This window comes from Megascapheus bottae, chromosome 8 (assembly GCF_031878675.1).
Source record: "Megascapheus bottae isolate mThoBot1 chromosome 8, mThoBot2.hap1, whole genome shotgun sequence".
Classification (NCBI taxonomy): domain Eukaryota; kingdom Metazoa; phylum Chordata; class Mammalia; order Rodentia; family Geomyidae; genus Megascapheus; species Megascapheus bottae.
In genome coordinates this window covers 66,806,073-66,818,743 of record NC_143516.1, presented here as the reverse complement: position 1 = coordinate 66,818,743, position 12,671 = coordinate 66,806,073, and the positions used below count along the sequence as shown (strand labels likewise).

Below are 12,671 nucleotides of genomic sequence, written 5' to 3'. Positions count from 1 at the left end.
ATCTGCTGGAATAACCCACAAAAAATATACTTAGGTTCGCCTGTCGGACTGATTAAACTCAGCAAGCTGCCCTCAGTTCTAGAGAATGGACTATGATACTTGCTGCACTTGAGCCCCCAGAAAGTATTTAATGCAGGAGGAAATATTCTAGGTTAAAAGAACAACAAAAACTGACTAATAATTCACACCTGTAATCCTAGCTGCTCAAGAGGCTGAGAGCTGAGGATCAGAAATATCTATGAGACTCTTAACTCAAATTAACCAGCAAAAGGCCAGAAGTGGAGTTTTGGCCGAACACACACACACACACACACACACACACACACACACACACACACACACACAGAGTACAAGGTAAGAACTCATTCTGATTCCATTTTGGTTTCTTACACACCAATGCTATAAAAATCTAGCCACCACCGGATGGGGGTGACAGCTTTTCTCTATTTTGCCCCATTCTTATGACAATGCTATAAGGCTTACAAATGGAGAAGATGCTCATAGCTGAGCAGTAATGAAGATAGTAAAGGGCAGGTTCCCACCAAGATTCTTCCAACCTCTCTCCTACTGGGATCATGGGAGCACGTTCCCAGGTGACCTTGGGGTGGGCCCAGGCGGCTGTCCACCGCAGAGCAGCACAGGGCTGTCCTGTGGGTTTGCCCACACACTCCGCCAGAGCCTCTGTAGCCTGCTGAGCTGAGAGACCCATGGGCTTAAGGAGCCATATGATTAAAAAAAGTGCAAGTGTTATTATAAAGAGAGGTTACGGTACATAAGTCAGGTAAAGAGTACATTTCTTTTGGACAAGCCAACCTCTTCCTCACTGTCTTCCAGTCTTTCCCTCCCATCCTCTCCTGGGGCTCTGTGAATTTTCGAACCACAAAATGGTGTAATTTTTGCCATCTCCAACATGCACAAACTGCAATCATATTATTTTGTTGGATTTCTTAAAGGTTACCTCTGTATGTATTAATATGATTATGTCTAAGAAATGCAGTGCATTAAACAAGACCGCTGTAAACATAGTTCCTTAATATATTTTAATATCTGATCATGGAAGTTATATTTAATTAAATTTTAATATGCTATCTATATTTAAACATACATCTAAGTTGTACATATGTAAATGCACTTATGTTTATACATACATTATGCAATTAAACCTATATTATATAAGTAAGTAGGATGTAATCTTTGAATTCACAAAACTTTTGAACTCTCATGGCCTGGAGAACCATATGGATTTTTCATGTGTGAGTGTGTGCGCGTGCGCGTGTGCTGGTCCTGAGATGGGAACCCGGGTACTTGCAGAGGAGAGGCTTGGGGCAGGCGGTGCGGGATCTTCAGTCTCAGCCTCCGGGGGAGCCTTGGGAAGGGCGTGGCGGTGGCCGCCGGGTCAGCGCTCCAGGCCGCAGGAGCCGGCGCGGGGGTGGCCGCCTGCCTGCGCTCCGGGCCTCGCTGGCGGCCCCGGCCTCCCGCTCTCCCCGCGCGGGCCGCGGGTGGCACTCGGCTTCGCGCGTCCTCTGGTTCCGGGCGCACTGGGCCGGCTCGCCGCAGGCCAGGAAGCGGCAGGGGTCGGCGGCATCGCCTGCAAGAGACAGAGCGCTGGCTGCGGGCAGACGCCGCTGGGCGTCGCAGACCCGAGGGGCGCACGGCCGCTCCAGTGTTCCGGCCCGCGGGCGCCGGCCCGGCCCCCACCGCCCCCACCCCGGCCCTGGGCTGGACAGGGCCCCAGGGGAGGGGCCCGCAGCCCGGATCTCGGGGACCCGCTTCTCTTCCCGGTTCTAGATAAACTCTTCAGACCATGCTCACGGGCTAGCGAGGCAGGATCAGAGACCTGGGCCCGGGAAGAGATGGAAGGCCAGAAAGGCCAGGTTCGGAAAGCCATGCTGAGGGGTTTGAGGTTCTCTCCTCCCCATGACTCGCATGCATGAAGACCGGGGTTCGATTCCTCGGTACCACATACATAGGAAAAAAAGAAGAAGTGGTGCTGTGGCTCAGGTGGTAGAGCTCGAGCCTGGAGAAAGCTCAAGGATAGTGTTCAGGCCCTGAGTTCAAGCCCCAGGACTGGCAGAAACAACAACAACAAAAACAAAACTTCAGGTTGGCCCATTCTTTAGAGTATTTATTTGTTTGACTGTTGTTTTGTGCCAATCCTGGGGCTTAAACTCAGGACCTGGGTATATGGTTGACGCTTTCTGCTTGTACCTGCAATCTGAACTCTAGGCACTTACAATTGGGCTGATTCTACAAAGAAGAGCCAAAGACAGAATAGAAAAGAACAGATTGGCACTAGGGGTAGACATTTTTTTTTTTTTTTTTGCCAGTCCTGGGCTTTAGCTCAGGGCCTGAGCACTGTCCTTGGAATTTTCTCAAGGTAGAGCTCTACCACTTGAGCCTTAGCACTACTTCCAGCTTTTTTCTATGCATGTGGTACCAAGGAATCAAACCTGGGTCTTTGTGTATGCTAGGCAAGCACTCTACCACTAGGCCAAACTCCCTGCCCCAGGGGTAGCCATTTCTTATATGCTGGCATTGTACTTGAACTCAGGGCCTCTTGTCTCTGCTTCATGCTTCTGTGCTCTAGGCTGGCCCTCTATTCCTTGAGCCACACCTCCACTCCAGCTTTCTGGTGAATTGGCGAAAAGAATTTCACGGACTTGGCTGTCCATGAAATTGCTCCTCTGATCTCAGCCTCCTGAGTAGCCAGGATTATAGGTATGAACCATCCATGTCTAGCTATCTACTAGACATTTCTTAACCAAAGATTTCTTTATGCTTCTGTTTTCTTTCTCTGTCATACTCCAAAGACATCAATCTTCAGGATTATAGATTCATTCATGATAGGCCATACAACGATTTCTTTTTCTCTTAACAATCCCTGGAATATTTGTCTAGAATAAATTAGTATGAACTTTTACTGGTGTTGTTCTTGATGTGGCCAGCAGAAAACACATAGCATTATCTGTGGAGGGTCTTATGGCTTGGAAAAAGGGATGATGTGGAGAGTGGAAAGCAACAATAGAGTAGGAAGAAAACAATCAGTTGCCATTTTCTAGGTAAATATTTTCAAGTCATAAGCTGTGTGTGGAGGTGAGGGCATGAAACCCTCCCGATCAGTTTATAGATCTGTTTGTAATTGCCTCAGCTTCCTGGCTTTGCCTAAATCCCTTTTAAATAGATTCTTTTTATGGTGCCACTATAGCTGGATCTCTCTAGAACAAATATTTAATATGATTTGGGTCCTCCTTTGGGCCCACTATAATTGCTTGATAGCAAAATGACTTAATTTTCCACCCGTAGCGGGTGTGAGAGTTCTTTCTCAGAGCAGTCCTGGCACGATCCCCAAGCAGGCAGGGTACACTGTGTCTGGAGCTGGTTAGTGGCTGGTGAAAGAGCCCAGCCCACTCGGTTTCTCCCCTTCCCCCCCCCCCTGCCGAGTCTGCTGGCTTCTGGCTGTTTGTGTCATTCCACGTTCCCTGTACTGTCTCTAGTGAGCATGACCTTGAATCCAGTGGTCCCCAAAGGGGAAAAGGTGATTGCTTAAACAGAAAGCATGCTTTTGTAGAAAGCCATTAGATTGGGCACTGTGCCAAACGTATCTCAGCACACACCTTCATGCATATTACAACTACTCTGAAACCTCTCTCTATCTATGCATGTAGTATCTATGTTTGCTTGTAAATTTTTTTTTGCCAGTTCTGGGCTTAAGCTCAGGGCCAGAGAACTGTCCTTGGATTTTTTTTCAAGACTAGAACTCTACTTGAGCCTCAGCACCACGTCTGGCTTTTTCTAAGTATCTGGTACCAAGGAATTGAACCCGGGTCTTTGTGCATGCTAGGCAAGCACTCTACCACTAGGCCAAACTCCAGGCCAAAATTCTTATGTATCTCTATCTATCTAGATGTGTATGTCTACGAGAATGTACAAGATGAGCTGGGAACAAGTGGCTCATGCCTATCATTCTAGCTGCTCAGGAGACTGAAATCTGAAGATTGTGATTTGAAGCAAGCTTGGGTAGGAAATTCTGTGAGATTCTTATCTCCAATCAATCTGCACAAAAAGCCATGGCTCAAGTGGAAGAACACCAGCGTAGAGTGAAAAAGCTTAGGGACAGTGCCCCAGCCCTAAGGTCAAGCCCTAGTACCAGCACATTTGCACACACATATAAATATATCATATTTAATACATTATATCATAGGTATGTATAATATCTGAAAATTGAAACCTGTTTTAGCTAGTGTGATCTAGGATTAGCGCCCAGCTCTCCAGTGTGGGCGCAGAGAAAAGCTCTTGGCGTTCAGTTACCATGATGAGCACCGTGCTCGTAATGAACATGCTTGTAAGTGCTCCAGGACCGGAGGATCTGGTCCCCAGGGCACACATGCCTGTCAGGCCTGGAAGCAGGTGCAGGCTGTGTGCCCGGTGACAGCCTCCATGTCCATGCTCAGGGTTCTCCTCTGCCCTGCTGGGTGCTCCCAGCCTTTCCCTCTTTTCTTGGTCCAACATCTCCAGTGGGATTTATCCCCCGTGTAGTGATGCGCAGCGGCCGCTGGGTGGCGCGCACGGACCGAAGATGTGGGACCAGCAGGGAGGGAAGAAGGCTACGTGGCCACTGGCTTGGGGGAACCTCTGGGGTCTGCTGTCCCCATCTCCAGGAGGCTGAACAGAGGCTCTGGGGTACAGGGGGGCCGGGAACCCCGACGCCATCATGCCCCTCCCCGGTGTCCAGCAAATCCAAACTCTTGAGCGCATTCTGGCTGCCCTGGTAAAATCCCCCCCCCCCCCCCCCCCCCCGCCCCCTGTGCACACAGCCTGTGCCCCCATTTCCCACCTAAGCCAGGCTGTGGGAGACCTTGGTTTTGTTGAGAAACAGCATTCATATGTTCTTTGCCTGGGGCCTCAGAGAAGAGCAAACTTACATCAAAATAAAACAGCCATGGAGGGCTGGAGGGGGAGGGCGAGCAGGCCTCCCTGGGGGCCTGTGGAAAATGAACTCTACAACTTGCGTGTGGGGATGGAGGGGTAGAGCAAGGAGAGAGCCAGCAAAGGGGTGAGGTTATTCAAAAAGAAATGTACTCCTTCCCTGACTTATGTAACTGTAACCCTTCTGTACATCACCTTTACAATAGCACTGAGAAATTAAATTAAGAATAACAGTGTGCAGAATGCAAAGCCAGAATGTCCTTACCCCTCTCCAAGGACTCCACTACATCATTTAAAATTGGAAGAAAAAGGTTCTGCCAGCCAGGCTGGACTACAATTGGCTTTTTACCTATGCATTTTTTTTGGGTGGGGGGGGGACCAAGTTGCAGGGCTTGAACTCTGAGCCTGGGTACTGTCCTTGAGCTCTTCAGCTCAAGGCTGGCACTCTACCACTTGAGCCACAGTACCACTTCCTTACCTAGGCAGTTTAAAGATACAATTAAAATATTCCTCAGGATTGATATTAATATTAATGTTATCATATTAATATATGGTGAGGGGCTTGAATTGAAGGCCTAGGTGTGGTTCTTTACTCTTTGCTCCAGGCTGGTTGCTCTATCACGTGAACCACAGCTCTATGCCTTTTCTTTTTCCTCTTGGTTAACTGGAGATAAGAGTCTCAGGGATGTTTCTGCCAGGGTTGGCTTCAAGCCATGGTCCTTAGATCTCAGCCTCCTGAGGAGTTAAGATTACAGGCAAAAGCCACATGCCTGGTCATATTAATGTTTTTGAAAGTAATATTAATATGCCTGAAAGCTTAGCTCTGGACAGCTTCATGACATCTCTCTGCTTCTTAATTCCTGAATGTCATCTTCACATGGTGTGTAGCCACCAATACGTGGACTTTGTCTCTTCACGGGTGATTCATCTGGGATGTGGCATGGGGAACGCCTTCTTCTGTGCAGGCCCATCGGGGGTCTCCCCCCAAGTCCTGAGGCCATTATGGGCTTATGACTCCTCAGAGGAATCCGCTTCCTTCTGATGAGGCCCAAGCCTGGGGAGAACAGGCCTCCAGGAAAGGCCTGCTTCCCACACTTGTCCCGGGCCTTGGGGATGAGGGTGAGTGGATTGATTTCCCTTCTCCCTTCTAGAAAACACATTTATTTTTTTTTTTTTTGGTACAAATACTGGGGCTTGAACTCAAAACCTTACTTTCTTGCTTAGTTTTGCTAAATCCTGATGCTCTACCACTTGAGGCACACTTCTACTTCCGGCTCTTTGCTGAGTTAATTGGAAATAAAAGTCTCTATCCTCAGATTTGTCTGCCAGAGATGGCTTTGCAGTTCAGTCTTCAGATCTCAGCCTCCTGAGTAGTTAGGATTGTAGGTATGAGCCACCAGCCCCGGCCTAAAGTGAAATATTGAATTGAGGTGATCTGTAACGTCCCCGCTGCTCTAACATGGAGCCTCAAGAGGAGCTGGGCCAGCCAGGCCCAGGCCGGATGCTTCCGAAACTAGGTGATTGGGAGGAAATGGAAGGATTTATATTCAAGGCACTGTTTCACTGCTTTGTGATTTGCTTATTGCTGGCCACATATGTTTTGTTTTTGGCTTATTGCTGAAGGGAAGCGTTTGAGTGTGTATAATTATTCAGTGAGGACATATGATATCTAACATAGTAATGTGCCTGCGATTGGTGTTTAATGCACACTTGTGGGAAAGAGTGGATTTGAAGCCTATTGGGGCTGGGAAGTCCTTGTGGCCCTTACTAACTATTCAGAAACAGGCAGTGGGAGCCGGGAGCTTGGCCTAGTGGTAGAGTGCTTGCCTAGCATGCACAAAGATCAGGGTTTGATTCCTTGGTACCACATACATAGAAAAAAGTCAGAAGTGGTGTTGTGGCTCAAGTGGTAGAGCTCTAGCCTTGAGAAAACCCAAAGACAATGCTCAGGCCCTGAGTTCAACCCCAGGACTGGCCAAAAAATACCCCCAACAAAGAGGCAGTGGTGGTGTGACTCAAGTGGAGAGTGTTAGCCTTAGTGTTAGTGTTAGCTAAGGAATTGGCATTTAGTACTGCGCCAATACTGGCACACCCCTCAACACACGCATGCACACGCACACTCCCCCCCCACACCAACTCCAAGCAAACAAATTAGAAAAAAAAACGCAAGGGGACATTTGCAAATTTGTCTTTGTGAGACTGCACTTTTCAAATCTTTGTATTCTCTGATTATAACAACATATTACAGGACATTTCATTTGGGGTTGAGTTCTACAGACTTGGAAAAATGGTACTAAAGTAGCTCTCTGTTTCTTCTAAGCTGTGTGACCAGTAGAAGGTGAATTACTTGCATGGCTCCCACACAGCTTTTTCTGGTTGTGTAAGAAGGGATGGCTGACATCTGGAGGAATGAGATTAGGAGTCAGCCTGGGCAGAAAAGCCTGTAAGAATCCATCTCCAATTAAGCAGCAAAAAACTGAATGGTGAGTCTGACTCAAGTGACTCGAGCAAGCCCAGGGTCTTGAGTGCAAACCCCAGTACTGGCAGCAAAAGAGTCGGATGGGATCATACCTACTTCATGTAGTTATTGGGAATGAGAGTAGTGCATTAACTAGATACTGTGAACTGTCTTTACTGTCTGTTAGGAGGTGGTATCTACTCTTTTTCCAGAGCTGGGGATTAAATATATTTTACAAATAAAATGGGTTCGTTGAATTCACATTTTCACTGGAAACATCACCAGTGCTCAACTGTAATTAATCTAGCTACATGTTTGCCCTTCACTAGCCTTCAGATCTCCCTATCTGAAGAGAGGTTCGGTATGCATTCAGGGAGAAACGTGCTAGGTGGTTTTGCAGTGTTTGAAATCTCCAGTCTGCACATTAACTGCCATAAAAGCCTCCATGCTTCTACCCAGTGTCACAGGTGCCTGGCTGAAAGACACTGGCTAGAAATGCATGCAGAACTCCCAACAGGCCGGGATTTAGTTCCTTGTGCAGTTCATAAATCACAGAAAGTTCTAACATAGGTGGATACTTTTTTTTTTTGCCAGTCATGGGCTTGAGCTCAGGGCCTGAGCACTGTCCTTGGGCTTTCTCAAGGCTAAAGCTCTATCAGTTGAGCCTCAGCACCACTTCCGACTTTTTTCTATGTATGTGGTACCGAGGAATTGAACCTAGGTCTTCGTGCATGCTAGGCAAGCATTCTACCACTAGGCCAAACTCCTGGCCAGGTGGATACTTTTTATATCACAGATTCACTTATCCAGGGAGTTCTCAAAAGGCGCATGGCAAACCAAAAGCAGTAATGCAGCCTGTGGTCCTGCAAGCGTGGGCACAGCAGGGCAGACATGCCTGGTCTGAGGGGAAGGGAGGCCAAGACCACTTAGATCCACCTGGAAGTCTCCTTCCCCCCCACCTCTGCTGGCATCAAACCTATGACCTTGTGAATAATATTTTCCTCAGAATTATCACAAACCTACATTCCTCTCTCCCTTACCCTTCCCTTTCCCTTTCTCTTTCTCCTTCCCCTCCCTCCCTCCGTCCCTCCTTCCTTCCTTCCCTCCCTCCCTTCTTTCCTTCCCTCTTTTCTATCTTCTATCTATCTATCTATCTATCTATCTATCTATCTATCTAATTTTTCCCCCTTCCTTTTGGGAATGAACTCAGAGTTTGCATCTCCTCTTCTCCTTCAATTCTGCTGACAATCTTATTTCTCCATTTACTGTTGGAGTTTCTCAGCCATCCATTCCTACATCTCCTTCACCCTGTCCCAGATGCTCTGGGTCACCTGTTTGGGCTTCTGCTGCCTCACCTCCCTCCCTACACCTGCTCCCTGGAAACAGGTCACCCGTGCCCATTTACTTAGAACCAGTTTCCTCACCCCTCTATTTTTTGGGGGGAGGGGGCGAGTATTTGTAAATCCATATTTGTAAATTCTTAAGAGAGCACATGAATATTGACATTTTTTTGCACTGAAAAATATGAACCATCCATTGTACACATTCATACATTTAACTAAGGGGGGGTGGGCCTTGAGCTCAGGTAGATGGCACAGAGGCCTCAGGGTGGCTCAGCTGGCTGCAGTGAGCTGCTCCTCTTGCTTTCCCTGTGTCCTCCCTTCTCCCCTCTACAGCCACAGCACGCTGGCTGTCCGGGTAGGCCCCTGCCTCTGCTCTCTGCCTGCTGCCGGCGCCGCTGCTCCATGCCCAGTCCACCGCCCACAGCCCGATCACATCGCCGTCTGCTCGCTTCGCTTTCTCCTCTTTATGGGAAGGACACAGCCAGTGAGGCTCGTGGGGTGGGCTTAAGAAAGCGACTCGAGAAGCCGAGGTCTGTGGAGCCGGGTTCAAAGCTGACCCTGGGTAGGAAAGTCCAGAGAGGCAGTGAAAAGCCAGGAGGGGAGGTGTGGCCCAAGTGGTGGAGTGCCACAGCCGTGAGCACTCCACACACACACACACACACACACACACACACCTACACTCACACATATATACACACCTACACTCACACACCTGCACACACACCTACACTCACACCACCTACACACATATACCTACACTAATACACATACACACATACATATACCCATACAGACACCCATACACTCACACACCAACACACACACATACACACATACACATACACACACCTACACTCACACACCTACACACCTGCACTCACACACATACACTCACACACCTGCACACACACACACACATACACCCATACACCCATACATACACTCACACACCTACACACATATACAAACACACTAATACACATACACACACCCATACAGACACACACACATATACACCCATACAGACACACACACATATACTCACACACCGACACACTCTCACACACACACACATACATACAGACACACACATACAGACGCACAAAAAGAAAGAAAACTTTCCCATCTGTGGAACAGGGGCAGGTTGACTGGCCTTGAATGTGGCGTCACAAGGCTCGCAGCTGTCAGCCTTTGCAACTGCTGTGCGCTAAGGATGGCAGTTAACGTTTTTTAAATGGCTAAATTATAAGTGGTTATGTAAGTCCTTACATAATACCTTCAATCATGACTTTTGGCTTGCATGGCCTAAAATATTTACTGTCTGGCCCTTGGAGGAAAAATCCAGAGCTGCCTGGATCCCAGCCTGGGCATTTCGCAGCTGCATAACGTTAGAAGGGTGTCAGCCTGGAGGATGCATCTTCTGACTCACAGTTACCACTCCTTTTCCACATTCTCTTTTGTTCTCTGGCTGTCTAAAAATCTCAGTTTTGTCACCTTCATGATGTTTTCTTCTAATTAATAAAGTCAAATGCCACTTCGGTGCGGCTGTTAGGGTTCCCTGTTTTGAGGGTGAGTCTCTGTTTTGGGGAGGCATGGTGGATCAGGGCTGTGATTCTGCAAATTGGGGCACATTTGGAGTAAGGTAAGGAGAGCCTGGCTTGTGCTTCTCTGTGGTGGGATACTAGGTAGGACTTCTACTTCTTTCTTCCCAGGAAGATGGTAAGGAGTGTATGTGGTGGAGACAGAGAAAGAAATCCTCAGTGTTTCTCAGCCATAATGCCTGGGAAAAAGTCAAGCTTGGATGAGCACTTGTAGCTCACATCTGAATCCCAGCTACTACGCAGGAAGCTGAGATCTGAGGATCCTCCTTCCCTCCCCATCCCTCCTCATCCCTGCCTCGCATCCCTTCAGCTACCCCAGTCCTGAGCCTTTGAAGCAGCCACCAGCTGCACAGTCCTCACTATCTGCAGCCATCTTAGGCTGCCTCCTATTTCCATGGAGTCCAGATTACCTGCCCCCATCTCCTCCTGCAGTCCCTGCTGGCCCAGGAACCAGGTCCCGGAGCTGAGATTTACAGAAAACACAGTGCTCTTCCTTTGAGGCCATCCCAAGCCCAGAGACATTTGCACATCGTATAGCACTTAAGAAAAGAGTAATTAAAAAGTATTGTTGATAGGGGAAGGAAAATGGGAACCAAGACACGAGAAAGGGTATCAATATATGTGAAGTAATGCACCTTCTATCTGGTGAAAATAATGTAACCCTTCTATTAATTACAATAAAAATATATGCAAAAAAAGTATTGTCAGGGCCTGGAGTTTGGCCTAGTCGTAGAGTGCTTTCCTAGCATGCACAAAGCCTTGGGTTCAATTCCTCAGAACCACATACACAGAAAAGTCAGAACTGGTGCTGTGGCTCAAGTGGTAGAGTGCTAGCTGTGAGGAAGTCCAAGGCCAGTGCCCAGGTCCTGAGTTCAAGCCCAGGACTGGTAAAAATATTGTTGCATGAATAACGCCATAGTTTTGATCCTGGCATGGCTTTTGTTTGCTGCCATTCTTTTGGGCCTGACTTGACTTTCAGGCTTTCTGGGTTTTAGGGCAGTGGGTGGAGTTGTGAGGTTTTGGATTAAGCAAGTCAGACTCCTGGTAAACATTTTAGCATCTACTTGCTGGTTTCTGGGACCATTAACCCTTTTTCCTCAGTAACTAGTTTAGGGACTCTAGTGTTTGAGGGGGTCATTGTTGGTTGGACACAAAACTTCTGGGTGCATCTTGGCATGGTGGTTTCTTAACTGTGTATAGCATGGTATAAACAGGAGCCCTGTCTGAGATTACAAGCATGAGCCATCAATCTCTGCTTCCTTTGCAATTTCTAATGAGGCTTTTGTTTCTCTTGGGGGTTGTGGGGAGGAACTAAACTAAAAAGGAGTGCTGTTGGATACTTGGGCTTATCTTTTGATTTCTATGGGATCTATAAAGTCTCTATTTTACTTTTCTAAAACTGTATGTGCTTTGCTAATTCTTCTGCCTTCATAACTGAAAGACAGAAACATTGCTGGTATTTTAGTTGCCAGCAGATTTTTTTTGTTTATTCATTCTTTGTTCATTCATTCATTCACACATTCATTTCTAAGTTATCCATGACTTTAAAGTGTAGGCTTTTGGGCCCTTATCTACAAAGGAACATAGACTATGATTTCATTGAAAAACTGGGGGTAACACCCTAGTGGCTTTTTGAAAAGTATTTGTCTTCCTTAGAGATTACATGAGTGCCCATTCATTCATTCATTCATTCAATAAGTTCTCATTCAGAGTCAATGAGACTCATTGCTTTAGCACTTTTACTTTGCTGGAAGTTTCTTAGCTGCCTGGGCTCATTTTCAAGATAGCTCTGGATAGCCTGCAGGCCCCTTTCCAGGCTGTCTGGCACAAGAAGGAGGAAGAAGGAAGGAAGGAAGGAAGGAAGGAAGGAAGGAAGGAAGGAAGGAAGGAAGGAAGGAAGGAGGAGATGGACATGGCACCCTCTTATCTGCTCCCCCCGCAACACAGACCTCATGCTCTAAAAGTACAAATTAGGCCTTTATTTCCTCGGGGCAGCTGGAGACATTTTTCAACTTGAGGAATTGAGCATAAATAAGGCTCCAGCAGGCACTGGAACGGATGTTAACACCATCTCACTTTTACTGGCTGCTTAGAGGAAAAGTGGCACAGCAGAAGTGTTCACAAGAAATTAGTGAAATTAATTTTAGATACAGCCTCCACATCCCATTTTGTTGTTCTTGATGGTACTGTATGAAAGTCATTAATTAACAGTCAAGTTAGTGATGGAAATATTACAGAAATAACTACTAACATATATTAGCAAGTACTGCGTGTCAAATAGTCTCAGGAGCATAGATATGTGCTTGGTTGGTTCTCATAGCCTTGACTGTGAAGACTTCTTTT

At 47.1% G+C, this 12,671-nt stretch overlaps 1 protein-coding gene across 1 annotated transcript in view; it reads right to left on the bottom strand.

The window, feature by feature from the left end:
- Positions 1–1,349: 1,349 nt before the first annotated feature.
- The window catches only part of Impg1 (interphotoreceptor matrix proteoglycan 1), a 70,507-nt gene continuing 59,185 nt past the window's right edge, over positions 1,350–12,671 (bottom strand). The window contains exon 14 of the mRNA XM_090337780.1: positions 1,350–1,588. Coding sequence (XP_090193906.1) covers positions 1,350–1,588 — 239 coding nt within the window. The remainder of the gene's footprint in view (positions 1,589–12,671) is intronic.